The sequence below is a fragment of the Panthera leo genome, chromosome D1 (assembly GCF_018350215.1).
Source record: "Panthera leo isolate Ple1 chromosome D1, P.leo_Ple1_pat1.1, whole genome shotgun sequence".
NCBI lineage: Eukaryota > Metazoa > Chordata > Mammalia > Carnivora > Felidae > Panthera > Panthera leo.
The window spans coordinates 110,711,029-110,737,568 of NC_056688.1; the positions used below are offsets into that span (position 1 = coordinate 110,711,029).

At 49.1% G+C, this 26,540-nt stretch overlaps 1 protein-coding gene across 14 annotated transcripts in view; it reads left to right on the forward strand.

The window, feature by feature from the left end:
* The window catches only part of PPP6R3 (protein phosphatase 6 regulatory subunit 3), a 137,009-nt gene that overhangs the window by 84,658 nt on the left and 25,811 nt on the right, over nt 1–26,540 (forward strand). For all 14 annotated transcript variants that reach the window (XM_042904777.1, XM_042904776.1, XM_042904778.1 and 11 more), the window contains 7 exons: nt 129–242; nt 10,854–10,983; nt 13,096–13,248; nt 15,161–15,310; nt 16,366–16,430; nt 18,878–18,993; nt 20,606–20,691. In XM_042904777.1, coding sequence (XP_042760711.1) covers nt 129–242; nt 10,854–10,983; nt 13,096–13,248; nt 15,161–15,310; nt 16,366–16,430; nt 18,878–18,993; nt 20,606–20,691 — 814 coding nt within the window. The remainder of the gene's footprint in view (nt 1–128; nt 243–10,853; nt 10,984–13,095; nt 13,249–15,160; nt 15,311–16,365; nt 16,431–18,877; nt 18,994–20,605; nt 20,692–26,540) is intronic.

Consider the following 26,540-nt stretch of genomic DNA (forward strand, 5'->3'; position numbering starts at 1 on the left):
GATATGCCCAGGTGGGAGTGAACTCTTGTATGATACTTGCCTTACTGGTAGCGTGATTTTTTTTTTTCTCTGACGTTACTGTTAAATGATGTTACGGTTAGCGCTTGACTGTTGATTTGTCTCCCCAGGCAAGAAATTATAGAACAGCTTCTATCAAATATTTTCCACAAGGAGAAAAATGAATCAGCCATCGTCAGTGCAATCCAGATATTGCTGACTTTACTTGAGACACGGCGACCAACGTAAGCTTTCCTTTTGTCTTCCAGCAGTGAGCCATGTTGTCGTGCTTTTAGATTTCCTAAAAGTGCAAAGTCGTTGGTTGATAAAGTGCAACATCATGCCCTTGAATTGCAGGTGCCGGATCTTTTTCCACCACATAAACTGTAAGTTAGTTTTACGTGAATGTGGTAGGTAGGGATGTGGTTTGGTGAGCGCTGTTTACGGGCAGCGTCTGGGTATTTGTACCACTTACGAAACGTTGCTGTAAGTGCTGTAATAAAAGGCGTCACGGCGGAGAAGCTTCTTTCCTAAATATGAAAATGGAAAAGAGGTGTTCTCCTGGTCGGTGGGCAGCTCTCTCTCCTCCACGCAGCAGTTCAGGGACTTTCTGTCTTGTGATTCTTTCCTCCTCGTGCTAGCTTGAGGCTTCACATTGAGCCTTTGGGGGTTTCACGTGTGAGGCCACTGCAGTTGACGAGGCTGTTTTAAAATGGATGGGCAGGTGGCTTGAGGCCTTTACGGCAAAATTTGAGCAAAGTGACAACCAGAAATGTGGTGTGCTTCCCCCAAGTGTGTGTCCCGGGCCAGCCATTTGTGTTCGTCGTGTCATTCTTCACAGTTTATGTCCACTGCTGGCTAATTCGCTTAGTGATCATCAGCGTTTTCTGATGGTTCCCTGGAGCATGAGAAGAGGTACGTATCCGTAAGCATTGCAGGAATATGTGGTTTAGAGATTAGGGTTGGTGTTTTCTCACTCGCTGTTAGATTTATCCGGCAAACCAGAGGGCATGAAGAGGACAGAAAAGGGCTGCCGTCAGCAGATGAAAATCTCGGCCGTCCAGGGGTTTCTGGATGTGTTATCGTTAGAAACATTTGGTTTCTAGCAAAGTAGTAAGGACAGCCATTCTGCTTCCCAGATACCTGATCTCTTGTCCAGGTCTGTTGAGTTCTTGGTTAGCGGCCGGGGAAGGGCAGTCTGGCAACCCTGCTTCAAATGCCTTGTAATTTGGAGATTGCGTCTGCAGCCTTGACCGTGTCTTCTGTAAATTCTGTTTCAAGTCACGTAACCGGCGACTTTTAAGGTGTCGGTCAAGTGGCGCGGGACTGTCATCCTGCTGGTCCTGCCTCACGGTGGTGGCACCATCTCTGAAAATGGTCTGGAAGCACCTGAAGCGGTGTTGGTGGCTTAGGCCAGCTGCCCTGCCTCGAGAAGGCTACTTCTGAGAACAAGGATGCATCTCTGTGTATAGAAGAGAAGAACCACACCGCTGTGCAGCCTAAAGCAGACAGAGGAGATACACCAGTAAGAGGAGGAAAGTTCTGACCAGAAGCAACTTGTCTTCAAATCAGAAAGGTTTATCAAATACTAAACAAAATTAAATATTAGGGGGGGAGGGCTCAGATTCTAGCCTTTTCCTGATGAGCTTTCTGAATCCCAAGAAGAAAGGATAAATCCTGAAGGTATCTGGCTAAGAAGTCGTGGGTCAACTACAAAGTGAGTCGGACTGCCAGGCCTGTTCTCTGTGCATGTGAATAGATCTTCCGTGGGTATTGTAACTGGATACTGGAAAGCAGGGCAGGACTGCGACCCTGACGCGCCGTTGCTGGTGTGGGGGGGCGGGAGAGCCATTTTAAAACCTCTGTGACCTCAGTGTGCCCATCTGGTTTCTGTTCAGGGGGTACATTTTGTGAAGATTGTACTTTGCCGAAACCAACGGAAAATAAGTTAGAATAAAGAACTCGAAGGGATAATATTGGTAAAATTGATGATAAATGAAATGGATGGGGGGCGGGGTGAGCATTATTAACATGAACGTGAAGGTTAACTTTTAAGAAAGAATCATTGAATAAGTCACGTGTTGGGGAAAACAGTTGAATTTTAGATTATTTTAATAACACTTTAAGACATGAGATGGGGTAAGTTAGTATGTATGTCGGTTCTTGTCTTACACCAAGGAACTGAGGTGCACTCACAGTTTTTCTCATCTGGATAAATTATAGTTCAGATACATTTTCCATAAATGTAGAGTAGTAGGCTGTGACACTCCCGAAGCTCCCTAGGGGGCAAGGAGACAGCTGTAGGCACAGGGTAATTTGCATACACCTGCAGGCCCTTCCCCGGGGAGCTGCGGTGGCGGTGGCAGGCAGAGCGGGGCAGACGAGAGAACACTCCGCTTTGCCCCAGGCGCGAGGAACCAGAGCAGCGGCCTTTGGGCAGAATGCACGATCCCCCTCCGTGATCCTCCTCTACCCTCTCTCCTGCTGAGCGAAGCTCTTTGGCTACTAAGGACACGCTCTAGCCCCAGAGACACAGCTGGAGACCATTTGCAGTAGGCAGAAGGAACCGCAAAAAACCCTCTGGCCCACAAGACAGGCAGGGACACATTATGGGCCCTGACCATCAGAGGTCCCCTCGCACTGAAGCGAGGTCAGTGAGACCTAAGGACCTGTCAGCTGCCTGAGACAGGCTAAACCAAAACAACATTTGCCCCATCGGCAGTCCCGGTCCACTGGGCTGATGGGGCAGGAGAGGCCAGTGTGGAAGGAGACCCTGCGGGCACAGGAGCAAGCTTAAAGGGTAGAACCTTCAAAGACTGAGCTAAGGAGTGATGGGGAGAAGACCTTGGCAAACCAGCCCTAACTGTAAACACAAAGTGAGGGGACACACGCCTGAAGTCTGGAGCGGGCTGAGGTCACGGCAGCAGCAGAACCGAGACCTAGGCCAGCCGCTGACTGGAGGGGGAGGTGAACCCCGCCTTGAGGGCCTAGAGAGAAAGGGGCGTGTGTTCTAGAAACAAATAGTGCTTACTGCCCTATGCGACTTGCCCACCTTTCCACGAAAAATTGTAAGACAAGCAAGATTAAAAAACCCCGAAAACTCAAGAGCAGGAGTAGTCAACAGACCGAGATTTAAAAATGCTGGAACTGTCTGCCAGGGAATTGAAAATAACTCTGATTAGTATGCCAACGGCCTGTGGGGAAAATGGACAAGCGTAAGCAGGTGAGGGAACTTTAGCGGAGATAGAACATCACGCGGACAGTGCTGGAGCTGAGGCCCGCAGCAGAAACGAAGGATGCCTCGGGGCTTACTGGTGAAGTTGGCCGCAAAGAAGGAATCTCTAGGACATTAGAAATTACCCACACCGACCGTGAAGAGGTGAACCAGAAAGACTTGCTTTGTGAGCCGCAAGGGCCTAGGAGTGACCCGCCGCTGGGAGCTGGGAACAAGGACCGGTGGCCAGATCTCGGTCCCTCCCACCAGTCTCCAGGGAGAGGAACCGGGGTTCCTGGGAGAAGTGGCTGGTCCTACAGGTAGGGCAGGAGGAGTCTGGAGCATCGTGTCAGATAAAAATTAGGAAGTACAGAAAACCCTGCAGAACCCCACGGTGTAAGTGGCCGGGGTTAGGTCAGAAGAGCACGGGGGCCAACTGAAACCCGGAGCTTTCATTGGCCAAAGCCGATTGGCCCAGTCAACACCCCCCACGACAGCACGACGCGTTGTCTTCTAACCCAGAGGATGATGTTTCGGTTAGTTCATACTGATACCAATAAACAGAGGAGCAGAGACACACCTCCCCTGCGGAAGAGTTGCGCGGAGCTCGTGTGGATACACCCCCCTCGAGGAGGAAGAACAAGACTGCCCACTCTCGTGTGTAGACCGCGCACCATGGCTTCCCTCCAGAGAGTTCTGTGTGGAAAGATAATAAGAAGAGCAACTCGACAGTGACTCTGGCCAACACTTCCTGGGCCAGATAATCGGAGTGGCAGCCAGTGATAAGTTGTGTTGACAGTCTGTGCTCTTGCGGTGTCGCGGAAGTGACGTTTTCCCCGTGCGGGCTTCCTCTCAGAGGCCCCGCGGTCACGAGGAGAACGTGAGACAGACTCCAGTGAAGGGACTGCAGAATACCTACCCAGTGAGGTCCGAGTAACCGTCCCAGCCAAGAGGAGCCTGAGGAGACGGGACAAGTAAATGAGGTGTGGTGTCTTGGACGGGATTCTTAAATGAAGGAAGGACGAAATCTGAATAAAGTATGGATGTTGTGTGTCCACGCTGACGTATTAATTGTGACAGATGTGTTAATGTTGTAAGATCCTAATAACGGGACACTGGGTTTGGGTTGTGTGGGGACGGTCTGTGTTACCTTGGCAGTTTTTCTGTAAATGTGAAACAGTTCTAAAAGAAAGTGACACAGCATTCAGACAGAAACCCAGTGACGACACGGAAGACTGGAAGAGCAGTAGCAGCCCGCGTGACCCAGGTGACACTTGCAGAGCCTTCCCCCAGCCACGTCAGGGCGCGGTCTTCCAAGTGCACACGGAACTTTTATCAGGATAGACCAGACGCTCAGCGCAAAACCGTAACAAATTAAAATGATCTAATTATACATAGTATTTATTCCAACCATAATGGGTTTAAGATTGCTGGAACATCCCCAAATATTTGGAAATGAAGCAAGACCCTTCCTCCCTCCCTTCCTTCCTTCCTTCCTTCCTTCCTTCCTTCCTTCCTTCCTTTCCTTCCTTCCTTCCTTCCTTCCTTTCCTTCCTTTCCTTCCTTCCTTCCTTCCTTCCTTCCTTCCTTCCTTCCTTCCTTCCTTTCCTTCCTTCCTTCCTTCCCTTCCTTCCCTTCCTTCCCTTCCTTCCCTTCCTTCCCTTCCTTCCCTTCCTTCCCTTCCTTCCCTTCCTTCCCTTCCTTCCTTCCTTCCTTTCCTTCCTTTCCTTCCTTCCTTCCTTCCTTCCTTCCTTCCTTCCCTCCTTCCTTCCTTCCTTTCCTTCCTTTCCTTCCTTTCCTTCCTTTCCTTCCTTTCCTTCCTTTCCTTCCTTCCTTTCCTTCCTCCCTTCCCTCCCTTCCTTCCCTTCCCTCCCTTCCCTCCCTTCCCTTCCCCTTCCTCCCTTCCTCCCTTCCTCCCTTCCCTTCCTTCCTTCCTTCCCTTCCTTCCTTTCCTTCCTTTCCTTCCTTTCCTACCTTCCTTCCTTTCCTTCCTTTCCTTCCTTTCCTTCCTTTCCTTCCTCCCTTCCTCCCTTCCTCCCTTCCTCCCTTCCTTCCTCCCTTCCTTTCCTTCCTCCCTTCCTTTCCTTCCTCCCTTCCTCCCTTCCTTCCTTACTTCCTTCCCTTCCTTCCCTCCTTCCTTCCTTCCTTCCTTCCTTTCCTTCCTTTCCTTCCTTTCCTTCCTTCCTTCCTTCCTTCCTTCCTTCCTTCCTTCCTTTCCTTCCTCCCTTCCCTCCCTTCCCTCCCTTCCCTCCCTTCCCTCCCTTCCCTCCCTTCCCTCCCCCTTCCTCCCTTCCTCCCTTCCTTTCCTTCCCTCCCTCCCTTCCCTTCCCTTCCCTTCCCTTCCCTTCCCTTCCCTTTCCTTCCTTCCTTCCTTCCTTCCTTCCTTCCTTCCTTCCTTCCTTCCTTTCCCTCCCTCCCCCTCCCTCCCCCTTTTTTCTTAGGGAGAGAGCATTTGCATGTGCACTAGCCAGGGAAGGGCAGAGAAGGAGGGAGGGAGAGAGAATCTCAGGCAGACTCTACACTCCATGCAGAGCCCAACATGGGGCTTGATCCCACAACCCCAGGATCATGACCTGAGCCGAAGTCAAGAGTCGGACGCTCAGTCGACTGAGCCACCCAGGCACCCCTTAAATGTTTACATCAACAAAGACAAAAAAAAAGACAAAGTTTTGTGCCAATGATCTACTACCTTAAGAAACTAGTAAAAGAAGGGGGCCCCTGGGTGGCTCAGTCGGTTGAGCATCTGACTTCGGCTCAGGTCATGGTCTCACGGTTTGTGGGTTCGAGCCTCGTGTCGGGCTCTGTGCTGACAGCCTGGAGCCTGCTTCAGTTTCTGTGTCCGCCCCCTGCCCCCCCTCCCCCCCCAGCTCTCTCTCTCTCTCTTTCTCTCTCTCTCTCTTTTTTCTCTCATTTTAAGTAAATGTTTAAAAAAAGAAAAACTAGTAAAGGAAGAGCAAATGAAACCCAGAGCAAGCAGGAAGGAAATAATAAAAATGAGAGCAGAAATCAAAGAGATTGAGAAGAGAGAAATACTACAAAGAATCAGTGAAACTTAAAAGCTCTTTCTTTAAAAAGATTGATGAAATGAATACTTCTATGGTCAGATTAAGAAAATGTAGAAAAGATACATATTCTAAATCACAGGAATAAAAGAGGGGACATAACTGCATTCCCTACAGGCATTAGAAGAGTAATAGAACACGGTAAACGCTCGGCAAACAGTTCCAACAGTTTAAAGGCTGTGGACAGCTTCTTAAGGAAGTACCACCAAAGCTCACTCCAGAAAGTAATAGCTAGCATAATGATCTTAGATCTTTTGAAGAAGTTGAATTCATACTGAAAAGCTTCCAGCAAAGAAAATTCCCGGCCCAGACCCGCTTCACTGCTGAATTCTACCAAAGATCTAAGGACTCTACAAAAATACAGGGGAAAGGACATTTTCCAGCTCATTTTATGAGGCCATCCTTACTTTGAAACTAGACAAAAAGAAAAACTAACAAGATTCCACAAGAACTTAGATGTAGAGTTCCTTAAGAAAATATTAGCAAATTAAATACAGCAATATATTAAAAAGATAACATGTCATAACCAACCACGGTTATCTTGGGAACACAAGGCTCATTCATCCTTCAGAAATCAATCAGTATGGGGTGCTTGGGGGGCTCAGTCAGTTGAGCATCCAACTCCTGATTTCGGCTCAGGTCATGATCCCAGGGTCATGGGATTGAGCCCCACGTTGGACTCTGTGCCGAATGTGAAGCCTGCTTGAGGTACTATATTCTCCTCCCCTCCCCTCCATTCATGCACTCTCTCTCTCGCAAAGTGTGTGTGTGTGTGTGTGTGTGTGTGTGTGTGTGTATACACACACACACACATACATATATATAATCGGTGATAATGACCAAATGCAGACAAAATGGTAGAGCGATAGGGACTCTTATTTGTGGCTGGTGGGAACACAAAATGATACAGCCACTGCAGAAGACAGTTTGACAGTTTCTTACGAAACTAAATATAATCCAGCAATTACGGTATTTACCCAAAGGACTTGAAAACTGATGTTCACACACAGACCTGCACACGGATGTTTATGGCAGCTTTATCCACACTTGTCAAAACTTGGAAGCAACCAAGATGTCCTTCAGTAGACGAGCGGATAAATAAACGGCGGTATAACCAAACAGATATTACCCAGTGCTAAAAAGAATGAGCTGTCGAGCCTCGAAAAGACATGAAAGAACCTTAAATGTTCCTAAGTGAAGGGAGCCAAGGCAAAGTCTACATACCGTATGATTCCAGCTGTATGACATTCGGGAAAAGGCAGAGCTGTGGAGACAACAGATCAGGGGTTGGCGGTAGGGAGATGGATGGGTGGGTACAGCGCGGGGGACTCTCGGAGCAGTGAAAATGTTGTGATGCCATCATGATGGATATGTGTCATTATGTATTTATGTAAATCCCTGGAATGCACAACACCAAGAATGAACTGTGATGGTAAACTCTAGACCTGCGGTGATCATGTTGTGTCAGTGTAGGTTCGTTGATCGAAATGGATATACCGCTCTGGGGGTAGGGATGCTGATAATGGGGGAGGCTTCACATAAGGGGGTAGAGGGCACATGGGCTGTCCCTGTACTTTCCCCTCCACTTTGCTGTGAACTTAAAACTGTAAGAATAAAGTCTTAATGAAAAATCAAACAGGGATACTAACAGATAAAAGAAGAAAAACCATGTAGTCATCTCAATAAATTCCTTTATGATAAAAAACTCTCGATAAATTAGTAATAGAAAGGACCTTGGAAACTGACAAGGCCCCCTTAAAACAACATCTGTAGCTGATACCATTCTTAATGGTCAGAGACTGAAATGATAAGCCCCTGAAATCAAGGAACGTGGCAAGGATATTCATTACCAGTCGTATTCAGCCTCCTGAGTCCCAGCCAGTGTAGTAAGGCAGGAAAGAAAGAAATGGCATCCAGCTTGGAAGGGAAGGTATACACTGAATCAGTGTGCAGATGTCAGGATTGTCTTCACAGAGAATACGAAAGAGTACAAGAAAAAACAGAAACAACAAAACAAACCCCGAAACTGCCCCTCCTAGGACTAACAAATAAATTTAGTATAATTGCAAGACATCATCAGGTCAGTATTCAAAAATTAGTTGGATTTCTTTCTCATAGCAACAGACAACTGGAATTTGGAATTTTTATGAAATAGTTACATAGAAAAAAGAAAGTACTTAAATGTATATCTGTTTATAAAGTGTGTGTCAGATTTAATGCTGAAAACCATTCCATATTGATGAAATCAAAGACAATCTAAATGGAAAGAGATACTGTGTTCATGGATTAGAAAGCTCAGTATTGTTGAGATGTCCGCTCTCCCCAACCTGATCTGATCTGGCGTGTCCATGTTAGTTCCAATCAAAATCCAAGCAGGAGTGTTTGTAGAAATCGACAAGTGACCTCAGGGTTGTGAGTTGGAGCCCCGTGTCGGGCTCCACGCTGGGTGTAGAGCCTACTTAGAAAATAAAAAGACAGGCCACACACTGTCAGAGAATGTTTACAAATCGTGTGTCTGAGCAAGAACTGTATCTAGCTGTATAAAGAGTATTCAAAACTTCAGTAATAAGAAAAACAGTCCAGTTTCTTAAGATCAAAAGATTTGAGCAGACAATGAATAAAATATATTGTGTAGCAAATAAATACAAAAATGCCCATCATTTGTCATGACTGAAACTGAAGTTAACACCACGTTGAAATACCATTACGTACCTTTTGAACAAATTGTATCTGTTTCCTGTGTCTGCTGTAACACACTGTTGTAACAAAGCCACAAACGGGCTTAAAACAGCAGACACCACTGCGTCCCAGTGAATGCCGGAAGCCCAAGTTCAGGGTGTCAGCAGTGCCGCACTGCATCCAGGGACACTAGCCAAGACTCCTCCTTAGCCTCTTCCACCTTCCGGTGGCTGTTGGCATCTTTGGGCTTGTGGTCACCTGCCTCCTTCAGCTTCGCATCCCCTTCTCTGTGTGCCATTGTGTCTCTTTAAAAAAATTTTTGTTTAAACATTCGTTTATTTTTTTTGAGAAACAGAGACAGGACGTGAGCAGGGGAGGGGCGGGGAGAGAGGGAGACAGATCTCGAAGCAGGCTCCAGGCTCCAAGCTGTCAGGCCAGGGTCCAACGCGGGGCCCGAACTCATAAGCCGCGAGATCATGACCTGAGCCGAAGTCGGATGCTCAACTGACCGAGCCACCCAGGTGCCCCATTGTGTCCTTTATAAGGACACCCGGAATGTCATTTAGGGGCTATCCGGATAATCTAATCTCCTCTCAGGATCCTTAATTGATTACATTCAAATAAGGTAACATTCACAGGCCCTGGGGAATAGGGTGTAGACCTATCTTTTGGGAGGCCACCTTTCAGCCTCCTACACAGCTAAGCCAGACCACAAAATAGACAGTACTCCATGCTTGCGACAGTGGAGAGCCACCTGGAGGGCTCACAAGTTACTCTTGGGAATGCAAAGTCAGACGACCGGTTTCTGAAAACGTTTGGCGGTTTTTCCAGAGTTAAACAGACATTTGTTGTACCATCCAGCAATGTCTTAGATGTTTACCCAAGTAAAATGAAAACTGTGCGACACAAAATTGTGAGGGTTTGTGTCACCTTTATTCATAATCACACAAGACCGTAAACAACCCAAAGTGTCCTCAGACTGGAAAACGGCTAAATGCCGTTACAGCAGCTCTGAGTTAGAAATCGCGTACGTGTGTGGAAGGCTTTCCGATGACAGCGAGGCTGCTCTCCGGGTGCTGGCCGTGTGCCAGGCGGCATCCTCGGTCCTCTGCGCGAGCGTGACCCTCACGGCAGGCCTGCGGGAGACACTGCAGAGGCTCCCAGTGTCCACAGTAGCACCCACAACCGGGGAGTGAAAAACCAGGGCTGGGGCTCGGCAGCTGCGTGGTCAGCCGCCAGTTCGCACTGATGTCCAGCTGACGTCACGCTACTGACACACCGCTTCCAGGTCTGTCTTGTCATTTGAAATTCATGCCCACGTTTTTAGGCCCTTCCCCTCCTGATGTCCTTGGGGACCCCTTTTCCCATGTGATCACTAACACCGATTGAGATTCGGATGGCTCATTCTACTCGTTGGTTAGCCTCTCCTGTAACGAGTATAGTTTGAGCTTCACGTACACGAGTAACTTAGGCTTTGTAAGTCGGAAACAATGTTGGCTACCTAAGAAAAACTAATGGGACCGACGCAGGCCTAGTGATTAGCACTATCCCAAAATGGCACACGGTGTGGTATCCCCTGTAATTCAGGGACCTGATCTCCTTTTGTTTCCCAGATTTCCTGGTAGAGACCTGCTATTAGGATTAGAGGTATACGGAGCTGGAAGGTGTGGGGGAGTGGGAGGAAATCGCATGTGATTTCTCTCCTGACAACTGTAGGCCATTGGATTTCCGATCATGTTGCTGTCCCCGGAGAGGTTTTATTACACCTTCTTCCCATCCTTCCAGAAATGTTGATATGATCATATTTGTATAGCTATTCTGTATCTACCTACATACTGATAGGGAGCACCTTAATTGATTTGTTTTGAAATTATAACAAAATTACCTTGCTTTGTTTCAAGATTTGAAGGCCATATAGAGATCTGCCCACCAGGCATGAGTCATTCAGCTTGTTCGGTCAACAAGAGTGTTCTAGAAGCTATCCGAGGAAGACTTGGATCTTTTCATGAACTCCTGCTTGAGCCACCCAAGGTAGGGCAGCTATCTTCATCACGGCTGGCCGGGTCAGTGACTTGGTTTAAATAGTGCTTAGAAAGCATATGAACCTTGTGGGAAATGGAACCGGCTGTGACCAGCACACAAGCTAGCCCTTCCGATCGTCTGTGCTGCTGTTAAGCGAGGTTTTAGTTTTAAGCGAGTTACGGCTTTTATCTATATATATGTAGTGTCTACACTGGTGGATGGGGTAGAATTAAAATGAAGCAGAGTATTTATCTACTTAGGATACTCAGCTTTTTGTGCTTTTTTTCTATAAATTCTGGAGGCTTTTATGCCAATCAAACAGTCCTTGTGGCCTGTCATTTTCCCAGCTTTGAGGTTAAGTTCATCTTTTAGGAACTGATCTTTGAGGTTGAGTTGCCTTAATCCGAGTTGGAGTGGCGTATCGGTCTGATGGGTAGATGTGTTATTTAAGGAGTGCTCGGCACAGCGTGACTCAGCTCGTTTTTCCGCTGGGGGCCTCCGCGTGCTAAGCCAGCAGGGACTTCACTCAGGCAGTCCGCTGAGAGCACGAGTCGCCCACCCCGAGGCCCGGTAGAGGAGAGCCGTCTGTGGGCCTCGAGTGCTGTTCTCCCGCAGCAGAGATTTAAGTGAGGGTAAGAGGCTCTTCCTTTGGGAATCTCTGTGGGAGAGTCCGGTCCGGGAGGTCCCCTGCCCACCCCAGTGCTTCCGCTTTCCTTTTTCCTTCTGCCCTGTGTCATCGCACCCAGTGGCCTAGCCGTCATGCGTGTGTTGTGGCATCTACCGTGCCAGGCCCTGGGAATCTGAAGGCACTACTTTCTCCCTTCTGCATTAGGTGCTTTCTGTGTATCTCGGCGTTTTGTGGAGGGGAACGCGATTATTTACGTCCACGACGCAGGGAGTCTAGTTCAGCTTCCAGACCGTCTCTTCAGACGGCTGACGCCACCGCTTAGCAGGCAGGGTCCCTGCCCGTGTCGTGTCTTACGCGTCCGGCCAGCGCTGGGTGCGGGCCAGAGTGCTCGGCGTTCACCCTCGGGGAAAGCCCCTGTGCCCCCGTTTAACCATTCCGGCCAGCAGCGTCCCTCTTGGCACACGTAGGGAAGAAACAGGGTCAGGAAAGAAAAAGAAGGGATTGATTTAGTAGGAGAAGCAGAGAGAATATTCCAGGTGGGAATGGGAGGTGGGGGAAGGAGGACGTATGAGGAAGTTCCCCACCCGCGTCTTCGCTGGCCTGCCTGTCTCCTCTCTGCATGGACAGGAAGGCAGCGTGTCATGTGGACTCCCACACTCTGCTTCTTGGCCCTGGTGCAGAAGCAAGGCGGTCTCCCGTTTGGACTTCCGCTCCGTCACTGCTAGGAGTCCGGGAGGTCAGTTTGTACGTGGTTTCACTAGAGGATGCGGCGTGAGTTAGACCCTTGAAGGTTTTAACGTGTCGTTACTTAGAGCTACCTCAGCTGGAGGAAGAGGCTGAAGCTTCTAGTTCCCCGCAGCCTTGAGAGGAGCAGGGGGGTGTGAGGCGCGGCGCGGGACGTGGGGAAAGGGCGGCCTCACTGCCGGCTGAGGATTCGCCACCCTTTCCTGTGGGATTCGTGAAAGTCCCAAGTGTCCTGTGTCTGTCTCTCGTGATTCAAAGTGTAGAGACTCCCTTTTATGGGCAGGTACAGGTTCGAAGTTGATCCTCTTTCAAGGTTGTGACCCAGAGACAGCTTTGAGCTTGCCTCGTTCTCGGATTTTGCAAAGATTGGGGACTGTGTTCCAAAACCACCTGTAACGTGTCTTAGTTTCGAGATTTCCGGCCAGGTTTGGAATACCTCACCTTTTTCCCCCTGAGCGTAGCCGTCTGCGATCTTCCTGCGGCACTTTGGGTTGTCGAAGCAGGGGGATACTCAATTTCTTAAAAAGTGTACAGTCCAGGGAAATGACTTGATTTCCCCCCCCCCCCCCTTGGTCATTTCATCGTATCTTCAAGATGGCAAAAGCGGCTTTGGATTTTCCGTCAGATGGAGGGTTCGGGCCCCAGTGTTTGCAGGGGGAGTTTACGTGGCGTGCACATTCGCCCATACCCCTCCACCCTTTTGCTTGTTTACTGAGCTGGATTTAATTGGAAAGCTTTTTCCTCCTCAGAAAAGCGTGATGAAAACCACGTGGGGTGTGCTGGACCCTCCCGTGGGCAACACCCGACTGAATGTGATCAGGTTGATATCCAGCCTCCTGCAGACAAACACCAGCAGTATCAATGGGGACCTTATGGAGCTGAATAGCGTCGGGGTCATATTGGTAAGATTTCCCCCAAAAGGTCATTTACTTTGCCCTTGATGTTCTGTAGACCTACAACTCGCACAAGTGAAAAACCTCACGCATTTACAGTCTGTCGGTGACTTCCTGGTTCTGAGCACAAATGGTCTCTTATGCAGTTTTTGCCTTGAGTTTATCGTCAGTTTTTAAGTTTTCAGTATTTATTATTGCTGCGTGTAAAGAAGTATATTAGAGATTTCATAGATGATTAAGACCCACTTTCCCTCCAGAATCTCAGTCTGGCACAGGTGGTCGAGCAGTCCTGTCCCTCGGGGGAGCTGTTAGCTAGAAATGACTGCTGGTTACAGCACCGTGTTCGCTTGTAATTAGCAAAGGGACAAGTGTTTATCTTCTCTCCCCTGACAGATATGTGGTCTTTTAAGTTGAGTCCAGATTCTTCCCTGATACAACTATAGTCTGTGGTTGGTGGAAGGGGAAAGGGAGAGCCCAGGAATCATCTGGACTCCCTTGACCCTCAGGTTCCCCAGTTCCAAGGTTTGTGCTTAGAATCCCCAGGCCCAGCTCTGGTGCCCCTGCCTGCTCTGTCTGTCCTGCCACCCCAGGGCATGGAAGGCACGGGGTTAACACTTAGCGGGTTTCATGAGCCGTCTGGCCTTGCCGTACACAAGGGGAAGTTTGGGCTCTTTGCACACTCTTTGCACTTCCTTCCATTTCTCATGTGATGCTGGGTGTAAACGCCTGTGCGAGAGAGAGGGTCTGTTTTTCACATCTTGCCCAGAGACGGGACACATTCTATGGCTAATAGGTGGTGGAACCAAGATTTGAATTCACGTCCAGTTTCAAACCGACGTGGGCTTTATCAGCCACACTGTTACGCCACCTGGTGTCACTAAGATATTTTTAGCTGTGTTTCAGCTTTGGGTTAAATGACGACAGCATAGGAATACAGGGCAGAAACATGTTGGAGTGAGATAAAACGTTACAGAACTACAGTCTCTTTGGTGAAATAACAACCATTCTGTCTGGGGACAGTTTTTGCCCTACCCTCTGGCTGGTGGATAAATAAATTATAGCCACATAACTTTCTACTCCTGTCCCTGAAGTCGTCAGTTACTAGCCTCTGATCTTACTGATAGTAAGTACCCAACTGCTTTTGAAGGACAGCAAATTTGATGAAACTCCTAAATGGGTCATTAATCGTTACCTGGTTTTGAGTTGAGGTAACCAGACTCGAAGCATGTCCTGAATATATGTATACACGATGCATTTTGTGTTTGTAGGAATTGTCTTTCCTTTTTGTGATCCTATCAACTTTTCGAGCAATCTGGGAAACCCATGTGCTTTCTGGAGGTCCACACGTCACTGCTTCCCAGACCTCTCTTGTTTTACTCCATTCGCTAATAGTTCCATGAGTTTCAAATGCCTGAGTGCTTATTCTTTGTTAAGGTGTGAGCACCCTGAGATTGGAGACCATCTTTTTGTCTGTCCCTGTCTCCTGTATGGCCTCTAGCACTGTGCCCTGCACAAAAGCCATCAGTACAGGTTTGTTGACTCAAAATAAAATTCTTAAACATTTCTTTAAAAATTAGTGGACGCTTACTGAACTTAATGCCTGTGTTAGTTGCCTTGAAAATGTAAAAAGATTTTCTCTTTCAGAAGCTTACTGTTGTTTTCCTGTGTTCATTGTTGTTTTCTGCTAGATTCCATGCAATTGCTGGCATGTTGAATGAGCAGGTATCATGCTCTTCAGTCTCCGTAGTGGCATTTCAAGCCCCCGTTAAAGTAAACTTGTTTTCCTTTTAAATAGTCCTGTTGAACTAAGAACATATCATTTCCACTTTATTAAATCACTCTTTGGGAAGTGTGTTAGAGTAGTGGCTTTCAACATTGAGGCGGCCGAATAAAAGCAAGCGTGGCTTTTTCTTTTTTGTAGGACATGTTCTTCAAATATACATGGAATAACTTTTTACATACACAAGTGGAAATTTGTATTGCACTGATTCTTGCAAGTCCTTTTGAAAATACAGAGAATAACACCATTACCGACCAAGACTCCGCCGGTGACAATTTGTTACTGAAACACGTAAGCTTACTGGTGTCTCTTTTCTGCTGCTCCTGATAAGTGTGAAGTGGGTCAGTCGAAGGGCAGGGAGGTAATTTCAGAGTCCAGATGGTTAACTCTCTTGTTTTAAAGTCTGCAGAAAGCGTTTAGCCAGTTGTTTGGCTTACCAGTTTTAAATTTTTTAAGTGTGCTTACTTGTTTTGAGAGAGTGTGCAAGCAGGGAAGGGGCAGAGAGAATGGGGAGGGAGAGAATCCCAAGCAGGCTCTATGCTGCCAACGCCGAGCCTGACTCGGGGCTCAAACTCTTGAACCGTGAGATCATGACCTGAGCCAAAATCAGGAGTCGACGGACTGAGCCACACAGGCGCCCCGGCTTGCCAGTTTTAATTTGTAGGCTAAATACACGAGTGAAGGTTGGCAGGAGTGGGCTGCGTGCAGTAACGAGCGAAACGTTTCCGTGGCCCTGTTTCCTTCGTTAACTACGGGGTGATTTTACTAAGTCAGTCTTCAGATTTCTTCTTGCTCTGAAGTTCCGTGGCTGTGCGGAGTTTTCTAGCTCACGCTGGGTTACTCGCAAACCGGGGACTTGGGAGAAGCTGGCTCAACCAAGTCGAAGGGAAAGGCCATGACCTTGGGTGCAACTGCATCGCGCATCCCGACAGCGATGGCAGCGGGTGCGGAAGCGAGCGTGGCCCGGGCTTCGAAAGCACAGGGATTGCTGCGGATTCTGAGAGATATCTTCCTTATTCTTTTGAATTTATTAGCCAGTTTTCATGGCTCGTGAAACCTGGCTTTGCTTTAGGTCAGCTGCTCAGTGGAGCGGCACCTGCAGTGTCGCTGTTCCCCAGCAGCTACGGTGCTGGAGGCGTGGCTCCCGTCCCGATCCCCGTAGCGTTTGTTCTGAGGGCCTTGCGTGAATCTGTTCCCACGTTGCAGATGAGTTAGCCGGTAATCCACAGCTGGCTGGGTGATAACATGTCACTGTTCTATTTGAGTAGAGTTCTGTTTCAGTCCAGAACTTTGATGCTTTGACATTATTTACATAAATGTTAACTGGAATATTCCTTTTTATTCAGCTTTTTCAAAAATGTCAGTTAATAGAACGAATACTTGATGCCTGGGAAATGAATGAGAAGAAACAGTAAGTAAGCCGTTTTCTGAGAGGAATTCTGTCTGATTTTTAACTTGAAGAAAACACCCTCCCTTGCCTGAGAGAACAGTGAGAGTAACTACGAGGTACAGACCAGCTTCCAGTTACAAATGGTTCTCTCCAGATTCTTTCATTGTAGCCGTTTATTTCTAGATCCCCCCCTGTCTTTGTAGCTCTCTTGAGGGGAACCCAGGGGTTAGCTGCCTTTGAAACTTCCGGGACCTTTTTGAATAGCTGTTTTCCTGACAGTAGGAAAGAAAAAGAGTCCTCAAGTCAAGGCCTCCCTGATGATGCTTCAAGTTCAGGTCACCCCGTGTTCTCGCCGCGGAGAAGGGCACTTCCTGACCGAAGAGGGGACGGCGACTGCCCTGGCGATTTGTGTTCAGAAAATCTCCGTTAGCCGACGGGCACGATCACCTGAAGTGGTGGCTGACACGCGTCAGGCGCTTTGCCGCACGCCCCGCTTCCTCCCTCGGGCCCTGGGGGCTTTGACGCCATCTCACAGGAGGCCGGTGGCGGGGCGTGCGTGGAAGACGCTCTCGGGGCCACTTCTTGCGTTTGCTTTTTTTTTTTCAACTTTTTTTTTTTTTTTTTTTTTTTTTAATTTATTTTTGGGACAGAGAGAGACAGAGCATGAACGGGGGAGGGGCAGAGAGAGAGGGAGACACGGAATCGGAAACAGGCTCCAGGCTCCGAGCCATCAGCCCAGAGCCCGACGCGGGGCTCGAACTCACGGACCGCGAGATCGTGACCTGGCTGAAGTCGGATGCTTAACCGACTGCGCCACCCAGGCGCCCCTCGTTTGCTTTTAAGTCAGGTGCATTGAGGTGTAATTCTTGTAAGGTGGGACTCCATCCTTTCAGGGCGTGCATTTCTAGGAGCTCTGACGAACGCGTGCGGGTGCGGGAGCGCTGCGCTCAAGGCACGGAGCATTTCCAGCGGCCCAGAAGGCCGTCCCGTGCGCCTCCGTGCTTGAGCCCGCGCCGGGAGGTTTCTTGCTCTGTGTCTCTGCTCAGACTCCTCTTGCGGCCTCTGGGAGAGCTAGGAACTAAAGGGAGGTGTCAGCTTTATTTTGTCAGGTTTGGTGTTTCCGGAAGTGCTCACTGGCACTGATAGAGCTGTGACTGGACTCTGGAAAACCTGCATTTAGTCCGAGGCTCGTCTCGGTGGGCCTCGGGTCCATTCTTCCACACGGAGCTCCTGTGGGGGTGCTGTGTCTGGCCAGATCAGCCTCTCTGGGTCTGTGTTTGGCCCCACGTTAGCAGCTTAGAGCCCTCCCCAACCTCCCTTGTTCTCTGCCTCTTCGTCGCCAGTGCAAAGGTGTCTGGTATGCTCTGTGTCCCCTAAGCGCCATCCTTCAGAGGCTTGACCGTTGTAGTCCCCCCACCTTGGGGGTTCCAGAACGAGCTTTCCTAACGTTTCCTTGCCCCAGAGGCCGAAAGAACATCAGGAGCCTTGGAGCAAAACCCTGGCGGGTGGGCATTTGAGCTCCCTCGGGAGCTCGTGGGAGCACCGCCCAGGGTCTGACCGGGAAGCTGCCTGTGAGGAACACCGGGGTCTCGGGATCTTATTGTGAAGCCAGAAGAGGCTCTTAACAACTCACTTGAGATCAACTCTGTGTCTTCTGACCCTTAGCTGTTTGCAGACCCTTTAAGATTCTTAGCAGATACCCTCTTTCTCAGAAAAGCCTTCAAGCAAGTATGGCTTTTTTAGTGGCCCCTGAAAGATCCTCCCTGTAAGCAAAACTCTAAGTCCTGACCCTTTGTAAACAGGCAGAGAAATCACAGCGATGTGACAAGTGTATCTACATGGATGGATTTGGTAAAGATGGGTCCTGGTTAGGAAGGGTAGGCCCTAAATGGGGGAGAGCAACGGGGAGTGGTTTCTGTGCCCGTGTTCCAGGTGCCGTGTGGGCCCGAGACCAGCTGAGCGCCCCTCGCCTCGGCCGGATCCTTAAGATCGGCTGCTCTTTTGACCTGAGAAATGCCATTGGTAGACGATTATGTCTGTTAGTAGACGCGGTGGAGACGTGATGTCTCAGAAAACGAAGCAGCAGGATTGTCACCTTAGGTGCTTTCAGCCTTTTTAAAGTCTGTTCACAGAAAGATCCGAAGCCAAGTCACAGAAATGTTAGGTGTCAGTGAATGTTTGGGCTTTTTTTTTTTTTTTTTTTTTTTTTTTTTTTTTTTTTTTTTTTAAGATTATCGAAGGTTAATGATTGGTTTGTATATTGAACGGACCTTGATGAGTGTGGCCACGTGTGATCCTTGAGCGGACCGCCTCTGCCCCTCCCCACCCTGGCCTGACCTGGTGACCGTCCATCCCCAGCTCAGGGCCTCCGTTTTTAGAATGATCACTCCAACCCGCTGTGCTTACCAGGCTGTCTCACGACTCCCTCCGGTCGGGAGTCTGAAGATTTGTCCTCTCCCCCTTGTCAGGGCCGAGGGAGGCAGACGGCACGGCTACATGGGACACCTGACAAGGATAGCTAACTGTATCGTGCACAGCACTGACAAGGGCCCCAACAGTGCATTAGTACAGCAGCTTATCAAAGGTAAGTGGCTTTTGGAATTTTAATTACACTTTTGTTGGATTGGAGGAAGGATTTAAGGGTAAATTGGAAACCTTCGTAACGTTTTTAATGGCAGTCTGTGGAGTTCCTTTATATTGCGCGAATTATCCGGAGATCTGAGTGAAGTTGTTTGAAGAGTGTAGTTCCTTGCTCTGTGTCCCTCCTTATTTCTGCAGTCCTTTGAGTGAGTACCGGCAGCCCGGCCAAGGCACCCGCTCTCGCTCTCAGGGAGCCTGCTCACCATATCCACCAAGTCTGGCGTCCCATCGCCAGCCGCTACGTCACGAGCTGGGATCGCTCTTTTTATTTACTTCTGAAGGCCCCTGTGTATGTAGCCTGTGGATTGAGTTCCTTCAGCTGGGGTATTGCAGCATTCATCCACATGTTTTCCGTCTCTCCTCCTAAGAGGAGGGCTAGTGGACTCTAAAAGATGCTTTCTGTACCAGCATTGAAATTTACCAGGCGAGGTTACTGGCAAGAAGCTGCAGGTGCCTTTTACACTGGCGCCCAGGCCAAGAGTCCGTCCCCTCTACACCGAGGGCCCAGGAGCTCTGTGGACTCTGGGGCTTGGACTGGTCCTGCGACTTAACTCCAGGAGTGTGAAAATCTCCAACCCCTGTAGTTCTGAATTCATCCAAACTCAACTTGCTGAACACTAGAAATTGTTTCCCAGTCTATCCGGTTTGTCTTTTAAAAGAAGGTCTGTGTTCAAGAGGCTGTTCCCTGTTGACCATGCACTGAAAGAGCTGTTCTAGGCCGTGGGATCAGTTGGGGCTTTGCCCCCCTGTAATTTTGCTCCCTGAGACAGGTCCAAGCGGGGCCGTCCCAGGTTGTGTGCTCACCTGGAGAGGTGGCCATGGGCGTGATTACGTCCTGTGGCTCAGTCTTTGTTTTCCCGGAGCTGCTCACCACGGGGTGTGTGAGGGGCACACACACATCTGTTGGAACCGGAAGTGTCAGAGGACAGCTCTAGTCAGGGTTCCGAGATTATAGCCGTAGTTCCCTTTTCTCGGAAAAAGTATTTGTGTGCCCTTTTCTTTAAAATTCCTCTAGAAGGTGGAGTCTCACTGCTGCGTCTGTGTTGCCATGGTGGCCTATGGGCACAAGCATTTAGGAAACACTGTGTTGGAATAATTTGAGCAGCCGAACCAGGCTCCAGGAGCCATCACCGTATCTGACGGGTGTGCGGGAGCTTGTGCTACAGCATTTCCTAAACTTGAACGACGTGGAAACAGACGATTTTTCCTCCTGCCTTAAAAGACCCACTGTTCTCTCTGAAGTGCACTGGGCACACGCTTTCCAGATTCAGTGTTCGCCATTTTTAAAACTTATTAAATTCACAGAGCTGCGTAGCACCCTTGGCATCAAGCAGAGACCTTTGGGGGGGGGGGGTGGCTCTGGTTCCTGAAATTACTGACGTCCAGGCCACAAGGCCTTATAACTCTGTTTCTCCAAGAGGCGGGTGCTCAGATGATGGGGCACATCTGCCTTCGAGGAGCCGAGCGGGTGGTGCACCCCCTGTTTCCTGTTTGTTTTGTGCGTCTGTGTTTGAGGCCCCTGGAGTGACCATGCCTCTTTCTTTCTCTCTCCAAAGGTCTTCCAGATACAGTCAGGGAGCGATGGGAGGCGTTCTGCGCAAGCTCCTTGGGAGAAACTAACAAGAGGAACACGGTAGATCTAGTAGGTTTTACCGGGTCACGTTTCTGTGACTCCAGTGCTCTCGGCCTTTGCCCACTTGCTCAGAAAGAGATGAAAGAAAGATCTTTCGTTTGTCTCGGTAATTTGGGGCCAAGGATAAGTTCATGTTTCTTTACCAAGGAAGAGAGGTCAGTGTTCGCCATATTCGTGACAACTTGTCTCGTCAGTTCCCAATTCCTGCCTGCGGTGACCAGAGGGTACAGAGAGGACACTGACCTCTACGTCCCCCACCCCCACCCCCATTTCCCTCAGTGCCTCAACAGAACCGCTGCTAGCCAGCCTTCTCTGTCGGGGGTGTTGCCTTCTGCCTCAGATAAGCCAGGGTGGTTAGAAGCCTCAGGAAGCCTTTGGATATTTTCTAATATTAGAGTTGAGTTTACCCTCTTTTTAGATTATTCCCACTGTGGGACGGGGGAGAATTTTGTAGATGACTTTGGAACTAACACATTAGAACCATTAGCCAGGGAATAATGGCATTGATAATATTTTTAAAAATTATATTGGACTTTGGAATGTATTCTTTGTTTTTTTAATGCATTGAGATTGAAGGTAAGTATTGCTTTTGGTTTTAAAGATAAGGAAAGCATTTCCTTTTGTAAGCACATGCCAGCTGATAATTGAGGTGGTGGCCTTAACTCTACACAGAAGTAGATGTGTCGGGCATTTAATTCTATGTTTGAAATTCAGCAGCTGCTTCTAATACACACTAACGCCTTGGCTGTTAGGCGGTCAGGTCCCTGACAGCCTTATCAGTTCACAGCAGAGTTTAGAAACAGGAGGGAAACAGAAGGGCTCAGAGCAGAAACAGAAGTGGCAGCTACAGAGCGGTCACCAGGTCATCCTGTGTTACTCTCCCAAAGGGCTGTTGCCTTCTATTTGGTAGATTGTCTAACAAATTTGGTTATCTTTTTCCAGACTCTTCACAGATTGGTTGGGTAATGGCTTGTTAAGGATGGGTATAATGATAGAATCAGTAGGAGTTGGAAGATTGTGAAGTTAAGAGATCACTAAGGGGAGCTGTGTGAGGCCATTTAATTAAAATACGTCCGATGGCCTCAGTGTCTCAGTGCGTCATAGCCCAGCAGAGAGACTGACATCCACTTTGACAGCCCTGAGTCATCAAGGAAGACTTAAGTAATTTTTGATGAGCATAACCACCTACGGTGGATTGATTGCTTTCTTCCCCAATCACATTGCTTAAAATTGTGGATAATCAAGGTTTTATTGTAGGCTGAAATTGTTCTCTGGCACTGTTAAATTGAACCATTTAATTTAGTAGAAGCCCCATCTCGATTCTTTGTTAAGGTTGCGGGCAGTGTGGTCTCCTTGAAGGGGTGTTGTCATACTTCTTATTTATAAAGGAATGTTTAGGAATATTAATTGTGACTTTGGGAGACTTCTTTAAAGGTGTTCCTTCAAAGGGTTGTAGACTTCAAAAGTGTCCAGTAAAACTTGCTGTTATCAGCGGTTTTTAAAACATGTTCTTTGTCTTTGGTAATTGAAACATTTCTCGTGTGAGCAGTTCTGTATAAAGATAGCCTTCGTTGCAGTTCAGACAGCACTCAGCTGCTTTGCATGGTACTGTCAGTAACCTGGGCTGTGACTCCGTGTAAATGTTCTGTGTGTCTACGTGAAGGGGCGTATACAAGCAGGGCAGAATTCACGTACAGCCCTTTTGGGTCAGACACCTCTGACGTCCGGACTTTACACCTGGGTGGAAGGGAAGGTTATCCTGGGCCCATCTGTCACTAATAGCAGCTTAGTTCTCTTTGGCCAAAAGCGGTGAGACTTCTAGAGCCTTGTTGATGTCGCTCATATCCCGTGTTGATTTAGCCCCACTCTGTAATTTTGTTGTCTGTTGTCCGTGAGAACTTTCGGGCTGATGTCTCAAGACCTCTTCAGTTCCTTGATCCCACGTGCCCAGGACTTAAATACCACCTCCCTTCAGTTTTAAGTCCTTTCAGTGGGGAATTTTGCTCTGTAGTCATTTTAGGGATATGTAGGTTCCCGGTTCCTAAGGGTGCCTGTGCATTCTAGGCCACCAGCGAGACTTCCTGCGGCCTCTGGGCTCTCCGTGTTTGCGCCCAGAAAGCTTCAGGTTGTATCCTAGGAGGGTTGGGTACCACGTTCCAGGGCACATTATCATAAACCCAGCTTGGTAAACGCAGTGGGTCTTGCCCTTGGGAAAATGTCCTGCAGAAAGAGTGCTCACTTGCCCATGTAACGCAGTACAAGGTCTAAGTAGAGGCATCTCAGACACGTTCATTCTAAAATAGGCAGTTGACTAATAATAGATGGCTTATTCCCTGTCCGCTCCCCCAGATCGATAGATTAGAGACGCTGTCTTGATGCCTTGACTTAGTTGGTTTTACCATGGCTCAGATGTCTCCCTGGGAATCATTTTAGGTGTTTCCTAGGACTTCAGCCCATCCGCAGTTCACACCTGATGCTTGGGTTAAAATATTGTTGTATTGCCCTGGCCTGTTCTTATTTTCCTAGTCACAGCGAGGATTCGTTGATTAGCACACCAAACGCTTCCCTGTGCCGCTGGCTGTGGGCTGAGGTCCTGCTCACTCCTGTAGGAAAAGCCGTGCCAGCCCCGAGCTCCTCCCGCTCCTGGGCGGCTTTCTAACTACGCTGTCTCTGAGGTCTGTGAAGTACTTTAATCTTTTGGCCCATCACACCGAAGTATATGCACAGTAGACTCGTAGATTGCTTCTGTGTTTATGTTGGGAGTTTTGTTATGAATGAAATTTGGTGTGTTACTTACCAGAGACCTCTCCGTGGGTCTGTTGGTAAGAACTGGTCAAGTCTTGGTAAAGTCAGGTGACGTAGGAGGTGTCGACACGGACTCTGGAAGGTTGCGTTTGATTCGTTCTCTGCCTCCTATGTGTGGGGGAGAAGGTGTTGTCTCGAGTATTGGCGTGTCCTTCCCGCCACTCATGAGCTCGCTCGGGGAGGTTGTGCAGAATAAGGCACACGTGTGCCCGTGCGTTGGCCCAGAGGCCCAGCAGCGTGGGGCGGAACTGCCGTGTGTCTCACCCGCCCCGGGGCATGGAGGTGCCGGGGGGTCCCCAGCAGGGCCCCAGGGTAGCAAGGGGGGAGATCTTGTCTGTGATTTCCACACGTCACCTGGGTTAACATGCCAGCCGTGCCCATGATCCTCCTTAGCATTTAGCAAGCTGACCGGCCAAGGCGCCAAAAACACTTGGCTTTTTCCTGTAGCAACAGTTAACGAAACTAAAATTTTACTATGAAAGAAGGGAACAACATCTCAAAAGCTTTTTTCCGCTGAAGCGTCAAGACTATATTTAGAACACTTCTGGCTTGGTCAGAGTGTTCGTACGTACTTGTTACTTTTTAAAAAGTTATGACTGTGTTCCCTGTACATTCTCATAATGTGTTGGTATTCGTTAATTTAATAAACACTTGAGCGGCTACTGTGTGCCATGCACTGAGGCTCTTGTCGTAAACTCGACTGGCAAAGATCCCTGCCTGGGTGGAAACGGGTAAACTCCAGGGCAGGGAGCCAGGGGTTTGTCTGGGGCAGGTGTGCAGACCTCTCCGAGAGGTACCTTTGTGCAGAGGCGTGAGGGGGGCAGAGCTCGTGCGGAAGCTGGCCCGGCATCCGGAGGGAGAGAGCGGGCATGAGGTCCAAGGCCAGCTCTCCTGCTTCAGTCCACTCGGACCCTGGTTATATCTTAGTGAGATGAGAAGCTGTTCGGTATGGCATCTAAAGGTGACATAGCTTAACGTACGTTGTAAAAGAGCGTTACGGCTCTCGGGTTGAGAACAGACTGCGGTGGGGCAGGTGGCGGCAGGGAGACCCGTCAGCCCCCAGGTACGGCGTTGTCCGGGGCGAGAGGCGGAGGCAGCTTGCACCAGAGAGAGCTGATCGGCCTGGTGAGAAGCGACGGTCTCGTAGGTTGTGTTTTGACAGTGGGGTGAGTAGATACGTGTGAGAGAGAAGAAACCAGAAGGCCGAGATTTGAGCTGAGGAATGAGGAGGCGACGAGTGGCATCTGCTGAGATGGAGACACCTCGGAGGGGGCGTGCCAGGGGCTCAGGTGGCGGCATCTAGCTGTGTGATGGACTAGGTGGGATTCCAGGCAGCGGGTCCCCTCCCCGCCGGGGCTGGGGTGCGTTCAGCCATCTTTGTAGCCCATTTTATCGGTAACAGTTTCAGGCCAGCTAGGATGTGGGTAGAATCAGAGTCACCACATCTTTCCGTACATAAACACAAAGGCGTGCGTGCATCGTGTTGTTAATAACTTGGCAAAACTTCTTTTTGGAGAAAAGATTACCTCCCGGAATTGCTTTGAGGAGACAAGTGACAGAGGGTACGTAAAAGGGGTCACTACTGCATCCGGCACGTGGTAGTTGCTCAACAGAAACGGATTTCTTGCTCACCTTTCGTCAACGAACCGATGCGTTTTGTAGCGAAAGGTAACACTGTGAATGAGGAAACGTTGAATCCTGCTTGAACTCGGACGAGACCCGCCAGGGGTGGCCAGGTCTTTTTTTGTTCTCTCTTGTCTAGTTGACCTGGCTTGCTCTTTGGCTTGTCTTCTAATCCTGCACCCTACCCTGGGGGGGCGCCCCCTAAAACATAATAGGATTCTCGCGCTAGCTTGCCGCCCAGCAGCCCGGGTCTCCTCTGGACCCGCCACAGTGGCCGGGCCTCCCGTGCCGCCGGCTGCCGTGACCGAGCAGGATCCCGCCTCCCCCCCTCCCGCGTTCGGGCCCCATCTGCACGACTTTCCCACTAACTCTCGGGAGCTGCGATTGACCCCGGCACACTCCCTTCGTTGCTCCCAGATCCTGCCTTTGACCTCATCCGGCCAGTTTCAGATTCCGAGTGTGCACACCCACCTCTCCCTCAGGGAGAAGGGGGCGGGGGATTCATCGGACGTGCGGGGCAGTTCGCTTGGCTCAGCATCGTTGCCAGAGATGGTCGAAGAGAAAAGAGATTGATTTTATTCGAGCGGTGACGTATTGCGTTTCATAAGCCATACCACACGCAGACCTGTGGGAGCCTCCTTCGGGTTTCTTGGTCCAGTGTTGGAACATCACAGAACAAACCAGGCCACTTTGTGTAGCTCCGTTCAGGCTCTTAGACACGGTGTCAAGGGTTAGCAGGTCGCGGCCGCTCACGTCTTCCCCCGATGACCGTGCCCTCTGCCGGTTATGCTTCTGTGGAAAGTACAGGGTGAGTAACTCAGGAAACACAGTGTAAGTTACCCTCAGAAGTACACTGCTCGTTTTAGGATTTTACAGACTGTTCACATTTATTACTGGCTATGCAGCAGTCACTGTTACTCGTGCTTAGTCACTTGTGTATTTTCACTTCTAATTGTTAATACGTCCCCTCAATGCCGTGTGTCATTTATGAATGAATAAAAATCACCATGAATTGGTGAGCAGTTCATGTTCGTGTTTTGTTTGAGTTGGTTGTAAGTTTTGAGGGCAGGGACTATGTTTTAAGGGACAGAAGATTTGGGGTCTTTTTATAAGCAGGGTGTTCTAGTGGTTCAAAGTCCACTCTAGGGTTTATGGACAATGTTCTTCTCAGAGTGGACAGGGGACGCGAGAAGTAAAAGTGCTCCTATCTAAACCTGACCTTCCCGGGGGCCCATGAGTAACCCCTGGGCGTGGTATTTTCACTCTCTGAGCGTGGCACATACGAGTTGTTTTTATACTTCACCTGAGCCGTTCCTTCCACCTGCCCTTTGTAAACATTTAATTGGAGATGATTATTAAAATCACTTAAATGGAGTAACTCCCCTCTTCCCTGGTTTCTGGCGATACTAGGAAGGAGAGTGAGAACACAA